Below are 22,710 nucleotides of genomic sequence, written 5' to 3' on the forward strand. Positions count from 1 at the left end.
CCCTATCTGGTGGTTGGCAGGTACAGAGCAGGCTCTCAGAGGTATTTGTTGAATGAACGTGGCTGAATGTGAGTGCCTGAGGTTATTTGTTAAGCGTATAGATCTTCTATCAGAACTGGGTGCAGGATTGTCTAGCATTCCTGTTAAAACAAAACAAAACAAAAATCCTGCACAAAAGGATCATTTATGAAATATATAACTAGTAGATCAGATATGCAACACACCGTACTCTACTCAGTGTTGCAAATTTCAGATGGATGGATTTGTGGTTCTTAGTCCATCCCCTGTTCTAATCCCTTAATCTAAACCGCTGAAAGACCACCTGGAATCTTTGCTTGGGCTGTAAATGTTACATGGCCACAGCGTTCCAACGCGCTTTCTCCCGGCATACAAGCATTGTCAGAGCGGTCGTGAATCTCGGAGCTGCACTGTCCAGCAAACCTAGCGTGGTTCCGTTTGTTCCTTAATACTTATGACTCCAAATGCGGTGACACTATGTTGCCTGTAAGGCCTGTCCACCTCCAGTTCGCTATGCTCTATCCCCCGGAAAAGAGGTTGACACACGAAGCGTTCTCTGTGGCTGCAAACATGCTTACTCAACGCAATCACTAACAACATGAGTGTGCAAGTCAAAGAAGTACCTTGCCAGTGTCACGTGCCCACTGTTTCTTCAAACGCCGCAGGATCTCTATCCCAGAACAAAACAAGACAAACATACAAACAACCCTAAACCAATTTCTCAAAGACTCGCGTTGCGTCCTAGTCGCGCAAAAACTGCTGCGGTTAGAACAGGCTGGCTGTTTTAAAGATCTTTTCAGCCAAATGCAAAGCTATCTTCAGAGAGGTTCTGTACCCACGTGGCTCGCGCAGACGCTAATTACTAAGAGGCTGAGAAACAAGCAGCCAGGGAGATTGGCCGCCCCAGAGGGAATAAACTGGCACCTCCAGAAATAAAGCTCCGCAGCCAATGCGGCGCCGCGGCCCGCGGGATTGGCTGTCCCCGCAGTGACGTCGCCTGGGCGGGCCAAGTCGGTTTGCGACAGAGGCCGCGGGTCCCGGCCGGGGGAGCCGAGGAGAGGGGTTCCGCAGCCCCGCGCTCGGCACTCGAGCCCGCTCTCCGCCAGCCCGGAAGGTTTCTTTCTTCTCCGCACGTCTCGCCCGCGTCCCAGAGTCTTTGGCACCGAATTCCGGCGGGTGTGTGAGCCCGGGAGCCGCGGACCCCCGCGCCGCCAGGACTCCCCAGCGCGAGGGCGGCAGGGGACGCCGAGGTTTGGCCTGCGGGCACGGGGCGGGCGCGGGGCGGTTCCCGGGAGGGTGGCCAATCTGTGCGCGACCGAGGCGGGATTTTCTCTTCGACTCGCTCCGCCCGGGCGGGTGCGCCAGCCCGGGCTCCTGCGGGAGAGAGCCGAGGAGAGCTGCGGAAAGCGCGGCGGTGCGCGCGGAGTTGCGGCAAATGGAAGGGGTTCCGAGTTGCCTGGCGCGGCCGCGGCTGCGACGTGCATCTGCAGCGCTGGGGGAGAGGCCCGCGGAGCGCTCGGCTCGGGCAACTTCACTTTTCCCGCCGCTCGAGAATTGGAGGGGAGGGGAGGTGCCGAGGGCTTGGAGAGGGGCTTGTAATGAAGTCTTCCCTGGAACCCCCCTCCTTCTCGAGCGTGGAGGTATTGGTGCCCAAGAGAATACTGAGAAGGCTTGGGAAACAATCGTGTAAAGGAATGCGGTGGTGAGGGGTGGGAATCGCGGGTCCCCCCCGGGAGCGCGCGGCCGCGGATTTGCTTGCGGCGCGAGCTGCGGCGTCCGGACCTGGCCGCGAGCCGGGCCCGGCTGAGTGCTGAGATTTGGGGAAGTGGGAGCCGCGCGGGCGGGGCGTCCCGGAGAGAGTTCGCCACGCGGTGCCGCTTTCCTTTCACTTCCTGCAGCAGCTGCTCGCGATGAGGAGGGCAGCGGGCCTCGGGCGGAGCGGCCGGGTTCCCCCGGCCTGAGCGCCCACCCGCTGCCGACGCCGCGGGGACGTCCCCGACCACCTGCGCTTCCGGCCATGAGCTCTCGGTGAGCGCGCGGCGTGGGCAGTCGTGGACCTGACCCTTCCGGAGGTAATGCCGGCTCAGCTTTGAGTGGCCTGGGAGAGCGAAGAAACCCTAAAATGGAGGACTTTTCTACCAGGACCTATGGCACCAGCGGCCTGGACAACAGACCTCTGTTTGGAGAGACGTCGGCCAAGGTGAGTGCGGCCCTGGAGACCGAGTTGGGATGTGTGTGTTTCTCTGTGTATCCGCAGCCCTGGCTGCGGCCCCTGAAGGTACTTGTAGGAAGAGAGAGCTGGTTCTTCAATCCTACTTCCCTCTTAAGATGTTTGTCCTGCCACTCGGTTCGCTTCGGACAGGTTTGGCCCCGCAGCCCTGAAGGCGGGCGTGGAGGAAAGTTGAGAAAGTTCCGGGCTGTTGGGGATCCTTCAGGGGTGTACGGAAGCCCCTCTCCAGCCCCTCTCGGAAGGGGAGGTGGCGCTGGAGTGTTAACCTTCAGGAGGCTTCAGGTGTGCAACTAAAGCTTCCGCAAGAAAACCCCGGAGAGGTGCTTCTGACGAGTATTTACATGAACCATTAAGAGTTTACTGCTGAGCCAGCCAAGCAAAGAGGCTCCATAGGAGGGTTTCTTTGATGGCACTCCATTCCGGGAAGAGATCAGAGGGTCTCTGGATCTAAACAAGCTGTAGGACCTTACTTTTTAATACAAAAAGTATAATGCCTTCTTACAGCCTTCATCTTGGGATGTTCTGGGCCAGTAATCGAGGAGAGCTCTTTTTCTCTCTTCTGCTTTAACTCGGAGTCATTTTGGCAAAATGAGCCTGTGGCGCCCCCCCCCCCCCCCCCCGCCCAGAGGCTATTATTGGTGACCTTTGACCCCTACAAAGTCTTTTTTTTTTAAGATTTATTTATTTTTAGAGATGGTGCAGGAGTGCAAAAGCAGGAGGGGGAGAGAGGTGACAGAGTCCTTTTAAGCCTCTCAAAAAGTATGGCACATGTGGAGTGCAGAACTTCTTGGGTTTTTCAGCTTTGGGGGGACCTCTGACAGAAAGGATAGGAAACTTGTACACCTGGCGGAGTGGGGTGTAACTCTGAATTTGGAAGCTGCAGGCCTTCTGCAGGACTACTCCATGATTTCTTTAAACTCTGTGTGGGGGTATTCTTTTGTGGAGTTGCTTAACAAGAAAATGTTTTAAGCTTGATCTCTAGGAAGATGCACCTTGTCTATTGTGTGGCTTTGCATAATCCCGGCTCACAGTGCACAAGGTTTGAGAAGTGTGGTTCTAGTTGGTTAGATGTTACTATTTCTGCTGCAATTATTAAGTATTATGTGAGAGGGTCCTCATGGTCCAAGGAACACAGTTTGTTGGGTGAAATAGACAAATGTGATGCATTGGATCTATGTTATGATGGGACATGGAGGGGGTGTGCTGGAGAAACTGGTCACTTTTGTTGGGGAAGATCTTGGTTTCTGACAGCCTTGGGCTTGCACATATGAATGCCCCTAAATTGGGGTTTAACAAGAGGATTTGGGGCCTGGAGAGTGGAGGCAGCTTCCTGCATGAAGGTGTTGGACCTGGGGCACCTGACTGTCCAGTTGTGCCAAGAGCTAAGAGGTTCAGCATCTCCCTCACATGTGCACAGATTGGGGTTCTGGGTGATGTAGACTTGTGACCTCCTTTAATCCCCACAGCACCTTAACACTGAGGTAGGTGACTTGATAATGGGCTTGATTTAGAGACATTGAGAAATACTGATGTTTTCTGACTTGCTTGGGCCTAAACGGTCAAGTTTTCTATAGCCTGTGATCAGTTTGAAACCTATCCAAGAACTTGACTATTCAAAATGTTTCTCTTTGTTGCCTGCTTATTTTTTCCAAGAGCAGATAGGCCTAGCATTACTTAGGCAATTTTGGGCCTTATAACAGTAGGTTCAGGTACTCAGAGACTTAGAATGAGGTACAGTTCCACATATCAAAATTTAGTTCCCTCTGTGAGGCTGGCAGAATGACTAGACATAGAGAAATTATCCAGAACTGAGAAGAAAGAGACCGTTGGTCTGAGAATGGGAGAAAACATCCTGCATCTTGCAAGTTGAGATGTCCAGTCTGAAGGAGAGACCTAGGTTTTTAAGGATGGCAGGTGGTTTTATTGGAGGATGTACAGAAGACCAGGCCCAGGAACTGGGCTGGGCAAGTTGCAGGGGAGCCATTTCTTTGGAGAGCAGTCACTGCCGGAGCAGGCCGGATCCCTGGTGACCCGGAGAAACCTTTCACTGGACCCTCTGTGCAGGTATTCCCCAGCCTGCTCTCTTTTCAGATACCAGGAAACTGGACCCAAAAGCCACGTCACCGTGAAACTTAGTATTAACAAGCTACCATTTCTGAGGAGAAAACCCAGCAAGGGGAAAGCCCACTTCCTGTCCTACTCCATTAGATGCTCTGAACTTTCAGTAATCTTGTTTGCCGTACAACAACTGACCATATGTAGCCTCTCAATTTTACTTTGATCTCTATTTTTTTTTTTTTTAGTCTCCCAATTTTAAATCTAGAGCTTTAGGTCCAGTGTCCACCTCTAAGGCAAAGATGACTGAAAGCCCCCAGAGCAGAGAAGAGTGTCCATGGAAGCTGCTTTTTCTCAGTGCCAGGCAACATGCTAGGCATTCAGCCTTTCCCCTGTTGGGTCATCCAGTTCCTTTGTAAGGTGTGCGTTGTGACTGCTGCTGGGTAACTGAGGAAGCTAAACCCCACGGCAGGCTGCTTGTTCAGTCACACCACTAGCTCTTCCCTGGTAATGTTTGAACAACTCCCTTCAGGAGTTGCCACTGAGAGTAGATAGTAAATGATGCAGTCTGTCTGCATACTTTGGAAAGCACTGTAGACATTTACATTCCAGTTACCCAGTCCCAGGAAGCGGATTCATCTAAAGTCAGGGTGTGAGTGAAAGATTCCAGAATCTACTGTAGGACAGAAGTTACATAACCCAGTGGGCCTTGAGCATCTTCCTTGTGGGCAAGTCTCTGAAGTCTCTTTTATGTTCACCTGTATGGAATGCACATATTTCTTTCATTTACCAAACATGATCAAACATAGTCAGACTTCAGCATGACACTTAGGAATACTTTCTCAGAGCCATGGAGGGAAAGGCAAAGTGAAACCATTCTGTTCTTGCATTAATATCTTGGATGATGGACAAAAGAGGAAACCCGTTTGTTGTTCCTTTAGAATTACGAATTGCTGGGTGGGCTAGCTTACGCATCCTGGTCTGAATGTTGTTTTCAGCTGTTTTTATCCATTCCCAAAGTCTGGGGTGTACTTATGTACATAGTTCGAAGGGAAAGCATAAATATGGCGCAGTTGCCAAGATGGACATATCTGGGTTGCCAAGCCCGTGCTCTAGTTTAGCATTTTCTAAAGACGCATGGTCCAGTAGAAATACAATCTGAGTCATATATGTGAGTTTAAATGTCCTAGTAACCAGACTAAACAGGTAAAATTAATTTTAATACATTTTAATTTCCCACCAAAAATAAATTTGAGGGGCATCTTGGGTGGCTCAGTTGGCTAAGCGTCTGTCTTCGGCTCAGGTCATGATTCCAGGGTCCTGGGATGGAGCCACGGCATTGGGCTCCCTGCTCAGTGGGGAGCCTGCTTCTCCCTCTCCCTTTGTTGCTCTGCCTGCTTGTGCTCTCTGTCTCTGTCAAATAAAAAAATAATAAATTTGAATGTTTAATCCATACAAAAGCAGACCTACTTAGACATTTCTGGACTAAGCCTCGGACATCCGGCATGTATTTTTCCCTTGGAGCCTGTGTCATTTTGGATGAGCACATTCCAGGTGCTCAGTAACCACAAACAGCTGCAGGTGCCTTACTGGACAACACAGTTCTGAAGCAGCTTAGTTCTTAGTTACGCTGTTTCCATAGTCATTCTCAGAAGAAAGTTTCCTTCTCTGGGGGACTTGCTAGAACCTTTAACAAGCAGATGTTCACCAGGACTCTGGTTGGAGAGGGTGGGTAAGTAGCACTTGTGGACTGTTGATAAGGTAGCCTTTTAGGGACATGATGAGTTATGGACTTCTTCCCTCCCCTCATGGGAGCATTCATGAGCCCAATTTCCACAGAACACTTGGCAATGTTTCTGTAGGAAGCCTCTTCCTTTGCTCCTCCCTTCCCTACCCTAGTGTGAACTAAAACTGGAGAATTTCCTCCTCTCTTGTCTGTGGCTGCCTTTAAAAATTTGCCTTAGCACCTCACATAGTTGGGGCTATCTTTCTAAGTAATGGAGGGACCCTAATTTAACCTCAGGGCTTGTGAGTCCATCCTCTTTTGGTTTGCTGGCTGCCTGCCCAGTCATCTGAAGTCAGTGCCCTCCAGTCTGGAGGATGAATCTAAGATGGGAGGGAGAGATGGTTCTCTCTGGGGAGAAGGCAAACCAGCACCCCAGTTAGCACCACTGGGAAAGCAGGAACACTACCCCTGGTGGAAGGTCATGTAAACTGCTTTCGGGACCAGCCTGCTGTGTTGCTTTGTCGCTGGTTCCAAAAATGAGTGATTGATCTTTTAAGGTGGATGGTGACTGTGGTTGCCCCTCCATTCATACCTGGATGGGACAGAAGAAGGTGAGTGACTTCGGTGAAGGTACATCACTGAACTCAGCTAATAGGAATGGGGTATGGGGTCTGTGTAGGGATATGTTCTTGGGTCCCAAGGCTCAGATCTTTGGTTCCAAAGGCAGAAGGTCCAGTTACAAAAGTACTTTTTCTTCTTCCTATAAACAAAACAAACAGATCGGGAAAAGAAGGTCTTTTTATGGCTATTACTCCAATGAAGGCAATTCTGATTTGGGGCCTTTAGCTTCTGCAGATTTTAGCAGAAAATGAGAGAGTTAATTTGAGAGAGAGAGTTATTTTGTGCTTTTTGTGGGAGGAGGTTTAAGGGTTGCTGCTTAATTAATAACAAAACTGTGATTAAGATTATTGTGTCTGGGGCACCTGGGTGGCTCAGTGGGTTAAGCCACTGCCTTCGGCTCAGGTCATGATCTCAGGGTTCTGGGATCGAGTCCCGCATCAGGCTCTCTGAGAGCCTGCTTCCCTTCCTTTCTCTCTGCCTTCCTCTCTGCCTACTTGTGATCTCTGTCAAATAAATAAAATCTTAAAAAAAAAAAAAAATTATTGTGTCTGTCTGCCGCCCCTCCCCCTGCCTAGAAAGCTGAAGTCTTTACTCTGAGAGGTGCAGGCTTCTAGCTTTCCTCTTGATACAGCTTCTGGATGATCCTCTGATCGCAACTCTTGTCTCCCTCAGAGGAGATCTGGTAGCCCGAGGTACCAGATCTGCTGGCCCCTTGCCTCTCTTCCACTGACCAGCCATGCTGAGTTGGGATTTCTTGTGCTAGACGTAGTAGAGCATGACTCATGCCATGCCTTTTTCCTTTCTTACTCTAGTAAGTTTGCTCTCTCCCACCCACAGACCAGAGGCCTGGGGATCTCTGCCGGTTGGGCTCAGGCATTTGTAATTTTAGAAAGCCCCTCAGAGGACGCTGGAGCGTGGAGAGAGGGCTGATTGCCGTGGTCTAACCCATGCTGTGTGGAAGCCCAGGACTGGCTGGAACCTCTCCATGGACCTGTTTCCTTTAGCTGCTGCCTGCTTTTGGCAGATTCTGTTTACCTTTCTGTAGTGTTCTTGCTGAACCCTCAAACCAGACTCGGGATGCGTCGTAGGCCAGTCTCTGGGTGTCTGAGTTTGAAGCAGAGAAAGATGGATTATCAGAAGGGCAGCCCCACAAGAAAGCAAGGGAGAGCATGCCCTGTCTGTGGAACTGAGGAACGGCTGATCTGTGGTTAGCAAAGTATGTGGCAGTTAGAGCAGGACCCGGGTGGACCCTGAAAGTTCTCAAGGTTATGATGTGCTGCTATCCCTCCCATCTGGTGCCAGCCAGGGGGTCTTGGTTTGTGATGTGTTAGCCGGTTGTATAAGACGTATCAACTGGCATCCCACGCCTGCTCTCTAACTAACTTCAGGAAAAAGAATAAAAGGACAGGGTTGATGATTTTTGCAGGGTGGTGAAGGAATGTGTCTGTCTGCAGCCCCTGAAGTTATTATGGAGGGAGAGCCTCGTAAAGGTTTAAGTGAACAAATAAACCTGTTCCCCGGATCCAGTGCCCTCCTTTCTCCAAATGTCTCAATTCTCTTCAGTCTAAATCCCCGCCTGAGAACATTCCTTAAAACCCCGCCTGCATCCATGCTGCCCTCCCATGAGCCTGGCCCTCGGAGGTGCCCCCTGGCGCTTACTCCTTGTGTTGTGAGGGATTTTTCTAGATCTTGCCTTCCTGACCCCGAGTGTCAGCTCCTTGAGGGTAGAGCCATTTGCTTCATTTCTCCAACCTTTCCGGCCCTGGGCACAATGTCCATTCTTGATGTTAAGTATATTAACATCATGTGAATATGTGAGAAGTGAGCATCACCAGAAGGGTAACTACATTCTTGGGCCATGCTGGGTGACTGTAGAAGAGGGGGCTGGTGTTGAGAAGCCTGGAACACTGGGCAGCAAAACAGGAAAGGGGTTTCAGGCCCTCTGGCAGCTAACCAGCTGACGGCCTTCCGTGATCATCTCCTTGCTGTGCGTCAGCTGAGGGGCAGGTAGGAAACCTAATACTGTATTGTCTGGAAACTTCTCCTGAGGTTGTTGGCCTCTCAGAAGCTCTCTGGCCTGCTGAGTGGGCCTCTCCACAGATGGACTTTTGCGAGTCTGGGGTGGTAGGCTAGGTCTGCTGAAACGAGTCCTTTCTTTCCTGAGGGTCAGGCTTTGGGCCATGTGTATGTATAGTCCTATTTTTTGAGCTGTTTTAGGATCCAGTGGGTTGACAGACTTGAATGTCCCTGTGAGAATGATGAAATGCATTTGAAGTTGGGGCTGACTTAGAAACTGGGGCCAGGGTATGAGCCCTCTGTACTCCCATTCATCTCTGAGGTAAGATGCCCCATTAGATGTAAAAATACTACTCTGACCACATCAGCAGCCACTTACTGACTCTTTGGGAATTGTCACTGTTCTAGGGGCTTTACCAGGATACTACCTCCAGATCCTTTCAGCAGCCCCACACATTCGACCGTTGTATGAAAACGGCAATTTAGACTTCAAAGTTGAATGATTCCTCTAAGGCCACAGGACGGCTTTTGGCGGGAGAATAAATCTGTTCTGTCTGTCAGGCTCCTAACCTTGTACTGTGCCTCTTGTGCTAGAGGTCACGGCCCCTTCCTGTGGGATTCTAGGGGTTATTTTGCCCCTTAAACTCATGGAGTAAGTTTGTTTTCTGTTTTCACTGTGATCTGATTTGCATAAGTGGTGCTTTAATGAAATTCACCTATTTTAAGTTCATGTGTCTATGACAAAGAGAATCAGGTAGGATGGAGGTACAAAAATACTGACAAATGAAAGCTGCTTCAAGATGTGGGTGTGTGAAATAAGGGAAACCTTTGAAAATGTCTGTGCATATACTTTGTCCAGATCGAGAGGAGGTGGGGGTGGGGGTTGGTATTCAGATGGGCCATGCGGCCATGGTGGTGCATTTGACAGGGAGCTGAGGGTGAGGGTCTTCAAGTGTGGGTGTGCCTGCACCCTGGTGACCACCTTCTCATGCTGCTTCTGCTCTTGGCGCCCTTCCAAGTTTGGTGTTTCTTTGGGTTGTCTTAGAAGAGCAGCAGCTAGGATCAAGTTCACTCTTGGCCACATTTTGCCAGTGAGATAAGCTTTCCCCCGGCTTTCTATCGTGTGCAGGTTGTCCCTGGGGTGGCCCCAGATGACAACATGAGGGGAAGCCCTTGCTTAGAGCTGGGTAGCTCTACGGGAACCACGTTAACCCACTGACAAGGCGTGAGATTTCCCGCTTCAGCTGGGCCCCAGCCTCTCACATTTTACATCCTCTCAGTAGGTTTATACCTATAGGGCTGCCTCTTGAGGCATCTGATTGTGCCATTTCCAACACTTTCCTGGCAAGAAGTTTCCCCCCGAGATTTGGAAGAAATAAAAGGAAAATCATTTCTGAGAATGGCCATTTATTTATAGTATTGGTTTGGTTTGAGAAATGCAAAAACTTTCCAAAGTTGGAGGATGTGGCTCAAGGGTCTGACTCAGTCAGGTTAACAATGGTAGGAAGTGGTGCCCTTTGGACATTTCCTGCGTGCTGAATGGACTGTCTTCTCCTGGCCTCACCAGAGAAGATAATCTTCAGTGACCTGAAGCTCTCGTGGGTTATGGAAGACAAGTTCTGGATTTAAAATGGGATCGAGGTCTTTAATGAAAGGATGAGCAAAGTTTTGGGAGCCTGAAGAAAGAGAAAATTCTACTCAGGACACCAGATCAGAGGGCTTTTGAGTCTTAGACCTTGAAGTAGGATTAGGATTTTTGATAGGAGAAGGTGACAGGGAATCCCAAGCAGGAGGTCCCGCTTATGTGAAAGGGGTGGGAGCAGGAGAGAACAGGAATGGTGAAGGAACTCCAGGTACCACTGACTGGACTCGAGAGCTTGCTGGGAATGGCTGGGTGGGAACCTTGAATGCTGTGCTAGTGAGTATGATTTCCCTCTGGAGGCTATATCTTATTGAGTGTGCACACGTGTATTCTTGTATTCATTTACTAACCACACTATCTCCAAGGAGGTGTGCCATGTGCTGGGACGTGCGTGTATCTTTTTTCGTGGAGCATGTGTGCACTACAGGGAAGTTAGAAAGGCATTAAACAATCCTTTTTCTTCCCTCTGTCTTCCTTATTGAGCTTCAGCCATCCTGGCCATTTATTTATTTGTTTGTTTGTTTATCTATTGTCAGAGACACAAACAGAGGGAATGGGAGGCAGGGGGAGAAGCAGGCTCCCGGCTGATTAGGGAGCTTGATGCAGGGGCCCGATCCCAGGGCCCTGGGATCATGATCTGAGCCAAAGGCAGATGCTTCACTAACTGAGCCACCTGGGTATCCCCCTACCTCCTTTTTTATTTCCTTAATCCATTTTTCAGGCTTACTCTGCTTCACGGCCTTGGCACTTGCTGTAGTGGCTTGTTGGCGGTACCCTTTGCCCAGATCCTTGCGTGTCTCATTCCTTTTCCACTCCTTAGGTCACATCCTCATAAAGGATTCCTTGACCTCTTTTTATAAATAGCCCCCCTGCCACCTGTCCCGGCCCCCATCACTCTTCATTTACCGGGTTTTATTTTCTTCCTAACTTCCTAACACTTGGCATGTGAGATGAGTGGAGAATGAATGCCTAACATCAAAGTGGAAGGTAGTATGGATGGAAAGTTCTTCTGATGCTGGAGGGAATTGAGCTTTGTGGGCTGGAGATGGACTCCATGATGGAGAGCTTCAACGTACAGATGAGGATGGAGATAACCAAGCCAGGGAGTGGGTGCAGGATTGGCAGAGAAGCAGGTCACCTTCTGGTCCCCTTCAGGCTGGAAAGAATGGAAATAGGAGGAGGAGGAGTTTCCTCTTTTCCTTGGCATCTTTTTTTTAAAGGATGACTGCTGATACACAGGCTGCAGGAGTGGGATCAGGTAGCTGAGATGAGGTGGACCTACAAACCAGTTTCTGGAGAGACGCAGGGACCATCATCTCGGAATGAGAGGCCACAGGAACGCAGTGAGGGCTCAGCTGACAACAGGAATTTGCAGTCAACTCGGTTAGTCTGTATTTGAGTGAATATTTGGGTGTCTGATGCCGGGCACTGTGGTCAACATGACTCATGCTACCCGGCACCATTGTACAAACCAGAGAAGGTTCTCTCCTCTGGGCACTGGTAGCTTTCTCAGCCACATGGCTTGGCTTTGTCCGAATTAGAGAAAGGTGCTCCTGCCGTGGGGTGCTGTGGGCTGGTGCCAGCGTACTCAGCGGGGAGGACAAAGCATGGGGCTGGACTGCAGCCACGCAGCCCCGTGTGGTGAGTGGCCCGCAGTCTGACAGTGGACAAGGAAGACGTGGCCCTCAGGCTCCCAGACCTTACAAGGGAGAGGGGGGAGACATAGGTGTAACCTGGCGGGTGGGCTTAGGACAGTGGGAAGGCTTCACAGCAAGGCTCAGCGCTGGAGCACAGAAGTCATTGCGGGTTTGCAGGGGGACTCAGGACTGCGTTTTCAAAGCATCAAGAGCAGATGTTGAACAGATCCATTGGGGAGTCTTCGTGCACAGCTGAAACCGCTGACTCCATGGCCTGAGATCGGAGGAAGGCCCTCAAGTTAGAGCTTCGGTAGAACAGCTGGGGAATGATCTAGTGCGTGGATGCAGGTGAAGACCAGATTGAGGAGCAGCAGAGCAGAACGTTGGAGGGATACAGATTTGGCCAAAGCAGGTGCAGAAATGATCGAGGAACTGAGAAGAGGAGGGGGAAGAAGTTGACTGGACATAGGTCTTCAAGAGGATGCTTTAGTCCATTTGGCCTGCTACAGCAACATAGCACAGACCAAGGACCAGGTGATTTTATAAACAACAGACATTGCTTTCTCTCCATTCTGGAGGCTGGAAGTCCGAAGTCAGGATGCCCGCACGGTTAGATGAAGGTTCTCTGCCAGACTGTAGCTTGTGTTTGTGCCCTCAGGTGCCAGAAGGGCACCAGCCCATTCCTGGGAGTTCTACCCTTGTGGTGGTAGGATGTGAACCTGAGAAATTAGGGGGCACAAACACGCGGACCATAGCAGAGGATGTTACTGCAGCTGCTAACTCCATTTGGCCCAGGGAGGGAGTAGGTAATGCCCTGTACCCCATTCCTCAGCCGTGAACCTGGCATGAGTACATGGTGACATGGCTCTCTTGGGGACAGCGTTCAGAGACAGGCAGCAAGGGAAATGCAGCGCGTGGGAGAACTCCGCAGCCCACGAAGCCATTGGCTGACATGAGTGGGTTTCAGAGGGTGGGATGGCTCACAGGACTTGGCGAGTGTGGGTGTGAGGACAGATCTGTGGAATGTTCAGCGGGCGGGTGTAGGTCTGCGGGGCTACCCACAATAGTATTAGAGGCGAAGGATTTTATGGAGTCACAAAATTAGAGGCAACACCAAAAAATGGAATTCTCAATCTTTTTTTTTTTTTCCCCAAGATTTTTATTTATTTATTTGACAGATCACAAGTAGGCAGAGAGGCAGGCAGAGAGAGGAAGAAGCAGGCTCCCTGCTGAGCAGAGAGCCTGATGTGGGGCTCGATCCCCGGACCCTGGGATCATGACCTGAGCCGAAGGCAGAGGCTTTAACCCACTGAGTCACCCAGGTGCCCCGGAATTCTCAATCTTACCCCAAGACTTGTACCTTCTGTCTCTCCAGAGGGCAGAAGAGATCGTTTCTGTGGCTTTGCGCATCCAGGGATTTTTTCTTCTGCAAAGCTTTCTGTTTTCCTTGCTTCTCCCTGGGAGTATTGAGCATCGCCAGAGCATGGACTCCTTGGCAGGAGTTGCTGTCAAGCCTCTGAAACGAGTGTATGGTCCTGCTCTAGCCCAAAGTCAGTAACTGGGCTTGTCCTCAGATAGGGAAAGCTGACCCATGGTGTATTATGTATTTCCATGGAATTAACGGAACCTAGCCTGGAGACACCTGGGAAGGTGTTGGGCTTTCGTGGCTGGCAGGAACCAACCTCTGAGGGTGCAGGAGCAGGCCATAGCTTCTGCTGGGCTGTGGCATGTCCGTCCCAGAACTGTGAGGCCACGTGCCGCTCTGCCTGGGAGTGGAGATTTCGAGGAGCTGGACCCCACATGAATAAGAGGAGCCTCTGTTGGAGAGAGGTACTGTTTTGCCACTTCTGTTGACAATTCTGAGTCAACCGTGTGCCAGGCTGCAGGGAAGACAAGGAGGCCGCCTGCCTGGCCTGAAACTGACTGCCAGCCCTAGTGGAGGAGACCAGCAGTAAGTGGCAAGTCCAGGTGGTGTGATCTTGGGAGTCTGGAGACAAGAGCATCTCATCCTGAGGGAAGGTGCCCAAAAAGGATTTATGGTGCATTTGATATTCAAGTTGAGCTCTGAAGGGTGAGCATTCAACTTGGGAGGGTGGCATGTTAGCCACCCCACCTCCCACTCCACAGCTCACTCTCATGAGAACATTACGCCTTCTCTTTTTCTCAGGGGTCAGTATGAGACGATTATGTGTGAGGTGGTGGTTTTCTGTGTCCCTGTATTTGCAAAGACCCATGCAACCAAAGTTTACCTCTTCCAATGATCCATTGTGCTTAATCAGCAAGTGGTTATAAACCCTATTGCACTTCCCACTTCCCCAGCAGTCTAGTACTAACATCTGAGCTTAAATCAGATGAGTTTTCTTTAGTCCAGTTTTTGTGCCTGCCCTCTCACTCCACTCCCTAAACTCCTTTGGAAATTTTGCCTTGGTCTTTTTGTTGTTGCTTGAATGGGTTGGGGTTTTACTGTAGTAGCAGAAGCCCTTAAATCCATTTTGGAAGAAGGCAAAAAATAAATTGCTCTGGAAATGCAATACTTGTTAGCATTCTGAACAGTCTAGAACCAGGGTATTTCCAGGTTGCTGAGGGCAAATGCCAGTTTTTGTTTATTTGGGATGTTACTGTCAGTTTCCTCCCAGGGCCATTATGAAACCCGAGCATTTGACACGTGTTTGGGGTTCTCTTGTCTTGTATCAAGCTGGCTAATGACTAACAAGGAAAGATTGGGGGCTTCTCTGCTGTTTGATTGCTGGGGAGTAGGCCTTCTACTCTGGCCCAAGTGCATTTTGAAGCTGATAATCTGAAACTAGAAATCATTAAAGCAGCAAGGGTCCAGATACCATGTAGCCCAGTCCTCTGGTATGATAGACCCAGATGGTGTAAGGGATCTTTTTAAAGTCACATGGTTAGCCAGTGGCAGGAAGGAGATAAGCAGCTTGGTCTCCTAACTCGAATTTCTGGATCCATATATATTATTGGTCTAAACTTTCTTGGCTTGGATTTTGCAAAGAGCATTGGATAGACTTGGCTGTTACCTGGTTGTATGACCTTGATCAGTTTTATTGAACTTACCCATTGGTAAATGGAGATGTGTTTTCTTACTTAATTCACAGGGTTACCTTCTATCAAGCCACTGGCATGTAGGTACATCACTTTCTCCTTCCCCATTTCCAAGGAAAATGAAGAGCTAACTGCTTTGGGCTGATGCCAGCCCTTTTGCTCAGGTCTAATGAAGTTGGCTTAGCTATGGGCTATCTCCATTTGCCATACTTTTGTTCTCTTTGGTGTCTTTTTGTTCATCTGTTAGTCCTCTTTCAGGTTTGACTTTCTTATATTCTCTATCCTATGAAGGTACCTCACTTCCTTTCTCCTTAGTGCCCTCCTGAGCTCTGGACAGTGTCAACTTCTGGAGGGTAGAGACCGTTTTATTCATTGTTGTATTTGCACCTGGAATATGATAATTTTCATTTTATTGAGATACAGTGGAGATGTTCAAATGAATAAATGACTCACAAAGTAATATATGTAGAATTCCTCTGAGAACTGTACATTTCCTGTGTTCATGTGCTAGGGTATCCTAATTCCCAATCCTGTCTTCTCTGCAATTAAGGGTCAAGGATGATTTTGATCCTATCAAGCTATCATGGGGAGTGCAAATAAAGCACAGTAGAAGGTCTAAAGGTCTGGAAGGGGAGCAGTGTTGGTAGGCAGAAATAAGAACAATAAAACTGGGAGGAGACTGTTTCTGTGAGAACTTAATATTCTTATCTTTATGAACTTTATAGTTATTTGGTACATATTAGTTTGAAAACTGCCCTTTGAAGTGCTTTTATTTGCTTTTATTGCTCTGTCTCTCTGGGCCCAGGGAAGGGTCTCTTCTCTACTGAGCTGCTCACATTTTATTTAATGTGCGAATCTTGTTAAAATGCAGATTGATTCTGTGGGTTCTGGGGCAAGGCCCAGGATTCTGCATTTTTCATAGGCTCTCACGTGAGGGAAATGCTGCTAGGCTGCAGACCACACTTTCCATAGCCAGCTTTTAGAAGGGCCTTAAAGTGTGAGGTCTTATTAAGTCAACTCTGGTGTTTCTTTGGCCTGGTTCATAGTTACTTAGATAGCAAAAGGCCTGAAGCCAAGTCCTTGGCTTGGAGAAGGAAAACTCGGTGAGAAACACTAAATGGTTCATCCCATCTTGGGAGTCCCAGAGGGGCTGCATTATGATAGAATGACTGACACTCATGAAGATGACTTGGGATTCTACTCAGTGAACTGTCTAGAAGGCAAGCAAGGAGTCTTCATTAAAGTTTAGGTATCTTATCATTAAAGATTAAAACCAGTTAGGCTTATGTAAGTTTAACAACATGAAAAAGTCATTGGAGGATCTCTTCATTTCTGAAAGATACACCACTGTAGTTCTTTGCTAATGGGCTTTTTGAGGGGCCACCTGCTAGTTGATGTCTTTGCTAAGACCAGAAGTAGCGTTCTAAGTTGCTCTTCCATTGAGAAGCATAAATGGGATTTGCTCTTTTGGCACCGAATCCCATCTCCATTTCTTACCTCTCTCTCTTACCCCTAGTGAGACCTTGGGCAAATTCTGTTTCCCAGAGCACGTTTTTGCCACCTATAAAATAGTCCCAATACCATTCCATCCCGGGATTTTTTTTTTAGAAGATATGTAAAAGCTCTTGGCATAGTTACTATCCCTTCACTATGATTGCTTTTCCTCCTGCTCTGATCCTAGTTGGCATCTTGCTGTGCTGTTTGGAGATAAGGGATTCTTCTTGGCTACCTCACCTGAACCTCTTCACTGTCTTCTTCCTACGGGTAAGAGAGCTGTTGTGAAGTATGTAGACCTTTGTAAACTTTTCAAGTCCCTGGAACTCCTAAAGAGATGAGAGCAGATATTCTCCCAACAGACCAGAGTTCAGTTAAACCTTTTTCACGAGGTAAAAACAGTAGGGCCCCAAGAATAGACTGTACAACTTAGGTTGAGACACACAGTTGTCTTGTGTGTGGACACTAGTGACTAGTGATTAGTGAATTTGCCCTTGGGTCTCTTTTGCCACAAACAGCTGTAATTTCAGACTCTCGGTATGGCTGGGCAGGCTTCTCTAGCTGAGGTGGTGAAAAGGTGAAAAGATTTGTTTGGAGTCCTTCTAGGTTAGAAAGGGTGTGGCTTGTGGCTTGAGTTGTTACCTTTGTCCCTGTAACATGTGAATTGCAGTGGCCTTTGTTTAGATAGAGTGGTTTGTCCTTGTTGAGATCAGGCACAGGATACTTGGCTTTCCTTCACTCTTCCTCTCAGCTTGGCTTGCCTCTTTGGATTCTTAGCTTAACTGTAGATAGCTCGGAAATGGTGTTCAGTTGCTGCTCCGTGCTTGTTCCTTCCTGTGCCCTTCCTGTCTGTGAGCTTTTGTTTATTGACTACTCATGGTCAATATTCTGTTGTTCCTTGCTCAGATGTTTTATTTGTTTTGACTTCTCAGAAATAAGACTACTTGGTCTTCTCAGTGGCCTTTAAAGTAGTGTTTCTTAATCATGACCTTGTTCTATCAGCTCAACCAAATCTATATATTATACATGTATTACATATTACTAATATTATATTAGTTTTATATATACAGCTGAGACTTTATCTAGACAGTGACCTTGATTTGGGAATCCTGTTACAGAGTTGACTCTCACTTGCTGTGGGGCTTTAGGCAAATAATTTTAATCATACTCACTGGAACTAATTTATCTTAATCTATAAAATAAAGATTGAGTTAGATGAGTTTTCCAGACCTTTCTGTGGAATTGGTTGGAGTGGGGATGGGAATGATAAGACTCAGTGGGTAACCCCAGGCTCTGCATTCAGTCAAATGGTTTTGTTATTAAGTTGGAAAAGCACTAGCCTAGATGGTCTGAGATGACCTCCAGCCCTGGCATTGTATGATCCCTTCCAGCAGTAGCATCTACTTTTAAATCACATTAGACAAGGACACCTGAGCTGTCATGTTAGTAGGCCCAAACTCATGGCCCTCAATATCATCTGTAGTCTGGTTTGTGAATGGCTGACCATCCCAGTGCACTTGTCCTTTTGCCTCTGTTCAGACTGTTCCCAGCAGCACAGGGAATATTCATAAGCATCCTTTCCCCATTCAGTCCTTCCCCAGTCTTCAAAAGACTGTAGTGTAAAAGCATCCTGTCTCTTCAGAAACCTTTTCTAATTAGTTGTCTGTGTCTTCCCAAGGTACCTTCTCCACTCTGATGGCACGGTACTTTGCCTTCCTGGCAGTTCTGTGTATGTGTATGCTCAGAGAGGGGCAGGACCTTAGTTTCTTAATTCTAAATCCCCCCAGTGGCTAGAACTGTACCTTCCTGGCAGTGCCGTGGGTCCATGATAGAGCTCAAAAATGCTTTTCTCTTTCAGGATCGAATCATCAATTTAGTTGTTGGCAGCTTAACATCCTTGTTGATCCTAGTAAGTATGTTTATTTTGTGTCTCACCCAGGCTTTTCGCTTAAGTTTTTTGAAAGCTTCAGGACTGTGGTTCAGTTTAACTCGGAAAAAAGACTTATAAGAGGCCAGTATATGAACCTGTGGGGTATTCTAGTCATCGTCTAGTATTGTTTTATTACTGCTTAAACAAAACTGCAGTTGGCAATGGGAATACTTAGATTTCTACCCTCACCCCCCCAGCTGAAATAGCACACATGAAGGCATCTTTCTGAGTTGGCAGTGTATGTTTAGTAAATTTGTAACTTCTCAGTGGCACCTGCATTCCCCCTCTGTGTGTCACCCACAACTCCCCGTTTCTGCTAATCCCTCAAGTTTATTTCGTCCCTAAAAGCACACTCATTATCCTTTGGTTTAAAATGATTATTTGGTCATTATTTTTTATCCCACGTAATGTAGTTTGATGCTCCTGCTGTAAAATAAAGCTATAGTTCCCAGAATCTGAAAATGGCATTTTTGTAGCACATTTTCATTAAATTGAAGAGAATTTAATGAAGTTTCAATGACTTCTTAAGAAAAAGAATGAGTATAATGCTTTATCTCTAAACCTATCTCCGTATTTTCCAAAATGTTCAAAAACCTTTTTGGTTTTAATTGTTGCTGGCGTATTCAAAATAACCTAATAAAGGTTAGAACTTTTCCCAGTGTAATCCTTAATACTGGGAATGAGGTTTAAATGCTTTCTAATCTTTTTGTAAAGAAGTTATTTTGAGCTTAGCTAGTTTTATGAGCATGATGTTTTGTCTCCTTTTACAGTAGAGGAAAAGTATAGAAAAGGAAGTACTAAAAACAAGTAACATATTGGAACAGATTTACAAATACTTTACTAAATAAATATTAACATCCCAGAAGGCAAACCTGGTGGTAGATACTATTTTACAATGTTAAGTGTTTTATAATAGGACATAGCTTAAACTCCAGTCTAACCAAGGCCTGACACAATTTCTTTTCATACAGGTCACGCTGATCAGTGCTTTTGTTTTCCCTCAACTACCTCCAAAACCGTTGAATATATTTTTTGCTGTCTGCATCTCTTTGAGTAGTATTACTGCCTGCATACTTGTGAGTACTATTTAGAATTTAAAATGAGTATCCTTGAGGGCTGAAGATTGCAATGTATACCTAGGATTGATTCCCAGCTTTGGGTCTGTAAGAAAGGGTGTATCTAGTTACCCGTCCCCACCTTGATGCAAAGGATGTCAGAAGTCTCAGTATTAACTGACAGATTTCTTAGTTTCTAGAATCAGGAGTCATTATTTCTAAAGGGACACTGTTCCTTTGAAAGCTTGCTGGGGGACGGGGGTGGGGGGGACGAGGAGTTAAGACTTGGGTGGCCAAAAGCTTTGGTTTAAAATTGACCTAATTCATCTTCCTTCAAGGACTGCATAAAGGCCCAGGAGGATGTGGCAAATACCATTACTGCTCTAAAGGGAAGAGATACACCATTCCCGATTTAATTCTAATTATAGAATTAAGTCTATTTTAATTTTTCTGCTTATTTCCCCAAATGAAAGTAATTAACACCAAGACTCTCCTGGGAAATCTTAAGCTATAGCTTTGTCATTATTCCAAGAATGTGCAATTTTACCATAAAGATGCATTTCCTTTATATAAAGAAAACAAAGATGGTGATAAATCCTCACTTAGATATTTGCCAGTTGTTTAGTCATTCATTAGTTGGCTAATGTTTTATTTCCCTCAAAGAGAGGTAGAATCCATACTATAAACCCTTAAAAGCAAGTTTTGACTCACAACTCACAAAGGCTTTAAATCACCACTGTAATGTGCTTATCTAATGCATTTCTGCTCTATTCCTTTGCTCTTAGGAAGAGTTGGACCATGCACTTCTGGAGCTTTTGAAACAAAGCTACCAGAGATGGCTCTTCTTACTCCCAGCTAAAGCCAGGAGTGACTAACATGATCTAGTTTTGTATAAAAACCTAGTGTATTGGCAATCTGACTCTGTAATCAGTAAGAATGTAAATGTTGCCATCCCTTCCAGTAATGTGAGAGCTCTACCGTTTACTCAAATCCATTTAAAACAGACATACGAGGCAGATTTTCTTGGATGGCTTGTTAGTGATTGGATGACTGACTACTGGTTTGAACAAAACAAGAATAGCTGAGAAAGCAGGAATAGGTATGATCCTGGATGTGGAAACTTGGTACTACTAGAATTATAAAGAAAAAAACTGCATTCTGGCCACATTAGTTTCAGAAATATAGACTAATGTAAAGATGGTCTTGCTTGGGCAGGGGAGGTATATATGGATGGAATTGGTCATAGTTGAAGGAATTCGCTGTATTTAAGAATTTTCATGCCAGGCCCAGTGGCTATTACTTAAACTGTTACTTATTTTTTCTTCTTTTAGATCTACTGGTATCGACAAGGAGACTTAGAACCGAAATTTAGAAATTTAATTTACTATATCTTATTTTCTATCATCATGTTATGTATATGTGCGAACCTGTACTTCCATGACGTGGGGAGGTGAGGCTGCCAAGGAGAAACTGACCAGGTCTCTTCAAAGCTATACGTGAGACTGTGAATCAGAGCTGGGTAAGCTGTGCTGAAGAATCTCCTGCACAAGTCTGATACATGATTTTCATGTTAATTGTAAATCTTTAATTCCCTCTTGCAGGGGACACATATCCTAGATTGCTTTGCTTTTTCTTTAAGGAGGTGGTGTTGCACTAAAACATTCCAACCCTTAAAGCTCAAATGGCACAAGCAATTTTCACTTTGAAATTGAACATTTTTATAATGTAAGTGCATGGCGAAAAGCTATGTAACAATCTTGCATTTTAAGACAAATATTCTTTTATTTCTGTTAAACTGAATATACAATTATTGTTCCCTAGGCAACCAACTTTTCCTTATAACTACAATTTCACATTAACAAAACACAGACGGTGAAAAGACAACTTTGATTGTGAAGATCTAATTACAATAATAAATAAAATAATTTATACAAGGTTTTTTTTTTCTTTTTTCTTTTTTTGGGGTGACTTTTCTATAGGGGTCATGTTCATTAAAACCCTAGAGGCTAATTTTGGCTTTACCTTCTCTAATACAGGAATGACTCTTGATTTCTTTCCTTTTATAACCAAAGCAAATTTTGTTTGTTTGTTTTTTAAATTGCCTGAGAGGGAGAAGTTATGTCGCACCCTACCAGCTAATGCACTAAAGTGAAGGGCAGACTCTGAATACCTTCCCTCAACTGTTTCCTGGGTAATTTGTATAGCAAAACATCTAAGAGTCATAGTATAGGGTAGGCAACCTTCCTGTCCCATTTAGTTTAATTATACTTCAAAGTGCTAACTTTGTAAACTGACAACAGTGGGTTCTGAAGGGGTGAAAACTCTACTTATCTTCTGGTGAGCTGTGTTGCTATTCTCTTCCATATGCCCTTTCTAAGTCATAAAAACCTGTAGTGAATGTTCTTAAATCTTGTAATGCTTCTTTGTGTACCCAGCCTGAATCAGCTCCCACTGCCAGCAATGGGTAAACCAACAGTAACGGCCACACAGTCCCCACCTAGGTCTCTGTATGGGATGCTGGTCACCTTTTAAACTAACGATACTTAACATTTTGAGTGTCACTGGTAAGCTCTATTTCATGTCGATGGGACGTTTCTGAAATATGAACAGGCCTACTTGAGACTGGATAGAGCCATGTCCGGTGTTTAGAGATGAATATGACTGCTTTTAAAACAGAGTAGATAAGCTTTGGTGACTGTAAACTTTTCTCAGTAGCTGAAGTGAATGAAATTCCCTGCTGACAGTTAACATGAATCACAGGGATCTATGCAGTTAAGACTTCCATACTCAGTTCATCTACACACTGTTCTAAGACTAGACCTCAGATGGTATAGTTTAAGGAGGTAAAAGTCATAGCAGCAACATGTATGTGGCTTTAAGCACTGAAGCTGTTTAAAAGCCAAAGGAATGGTGAATTAAGCCTCTTGGGAGCTGCTCCTATCTATTTCTTTGGAGATGTTGTAATTAACAGTGTGGCTTCTCTGCCTGAGCTACCTGTCTCTGAAGAATTACCTAATGACAGTTGACCAAATCCTCAACATCCTTTGAGTCTTCTGAAACAGGACTGCCCAAAGATGATCCAATGATATTTGATTCTTCTCGATGATGTTGGAGTATGGGATCTGTAATGAGTTAAGTGTTTAGTAAGTTTACATGTATTCTCTAATGCATCTCAAGAAGGTATAGTAAGTACCCTATCAAAGTACAAAAATCTAACAAGGGCGCCTGG

The 22,710-nt window shown here is 46.3% G+C and overlaps 2 protein-coding genes across 7 annotated transcripts in view; one reads left to right on the forward strand and one right to left on the reverse strand.

Annotated features, from left to right (window-relative positions):
* Positions 1-859: 859 nt before the first annotated feature.
* On the forward strand, positions 860-21,419 carry TMEM243 (transmembrane protein 243). Of its 3 annotated transcripts, none has more exons than XM_082693190.1 (5): positions 973-1,268; positions 1,917-2,218; positions 18,355-18,405; positions 19,398-19,502; positions 20,813-21,419. In XM_082693190.1, the coding sequence occupies exons 2-5, from the start codon at positions 2,141-2,143 to the stop codon at positions 20,933-20,935; spliced, it is 357 nt and encodes a 118-aa protein (XP_082549316.1). In that variant the 5' UTR covers positions 973-1,268; positions 1,917-2,140; the 3' UTR covers positions 20,936-21,419. The 3 variants fall into 3 exon arrangements, with proteins under 3 accessions (XP_082549318.1, XP_082549316.1, XP_082549317.1); XM_082693191.1 differs by lacking the exon at positions 973-1,268 and adding an exon at positions 1,302-1,658; XM_082693192.1 differs by lacking the exon at positions 18,355-18,405 and having other exon boundaries at positions 860-1,268.
* The window catches only part of DMTF1 (cyclin D binding myb like transcription factor 1), a 44,867-nt gene continuing 43,400 nt past the window's right edge, over positions 21,244-22,710 (reverse strand). For all 4 annotated transcript variants that reach the window (XM_082693185.1, XM_082693188.1, XM_082693186.1 and 1 more), the window contains one exon: positions 21,244-22,603. In XM_082693185.1, the coding sequence (XP_082549311.1) occupies positions 22,494-22,603 (110 nt within the window). In that variant the 3' untranslated portion in view covers positions 21,244-22,493. The remainder of the gene's footprint in view (positions 22,604-22,710) is intronic.

This window comes from Mustela nivalis, assembly GCF_964662115.1.
Source record: "Mustela nivalis genome assembly, chromosome: 12".
NCBI classification, from domain to species: Eukaryota; Metazoa; Chordata; class Mammalia; order Carnivora; family Mustelidae; genus Mustela; species Mustela nivalis.

Coding starts and splice junctions, on each gene's coding strand:
- TMEM243 (XM_082693190.1), top strand. CDS start 2,141: ATGGAGGACTTTTCTACCAGGACCTATGGCACCAGCGGCCTGGACAAC. Junction 18,406..19,397: donor TAACATCCTTGTTGATCCTA/GTAAGTATGTTT, acceptor CTTTTCATACAG/GTCACGCTGATCAGTGCTTT. Junction 19,503..20,812: donor GTATTACTGCCTGCATACTT/GTGAGTACTATT, acceptor TTCTTCTTTTAG/ATCTACTGGTATCGACAAGG.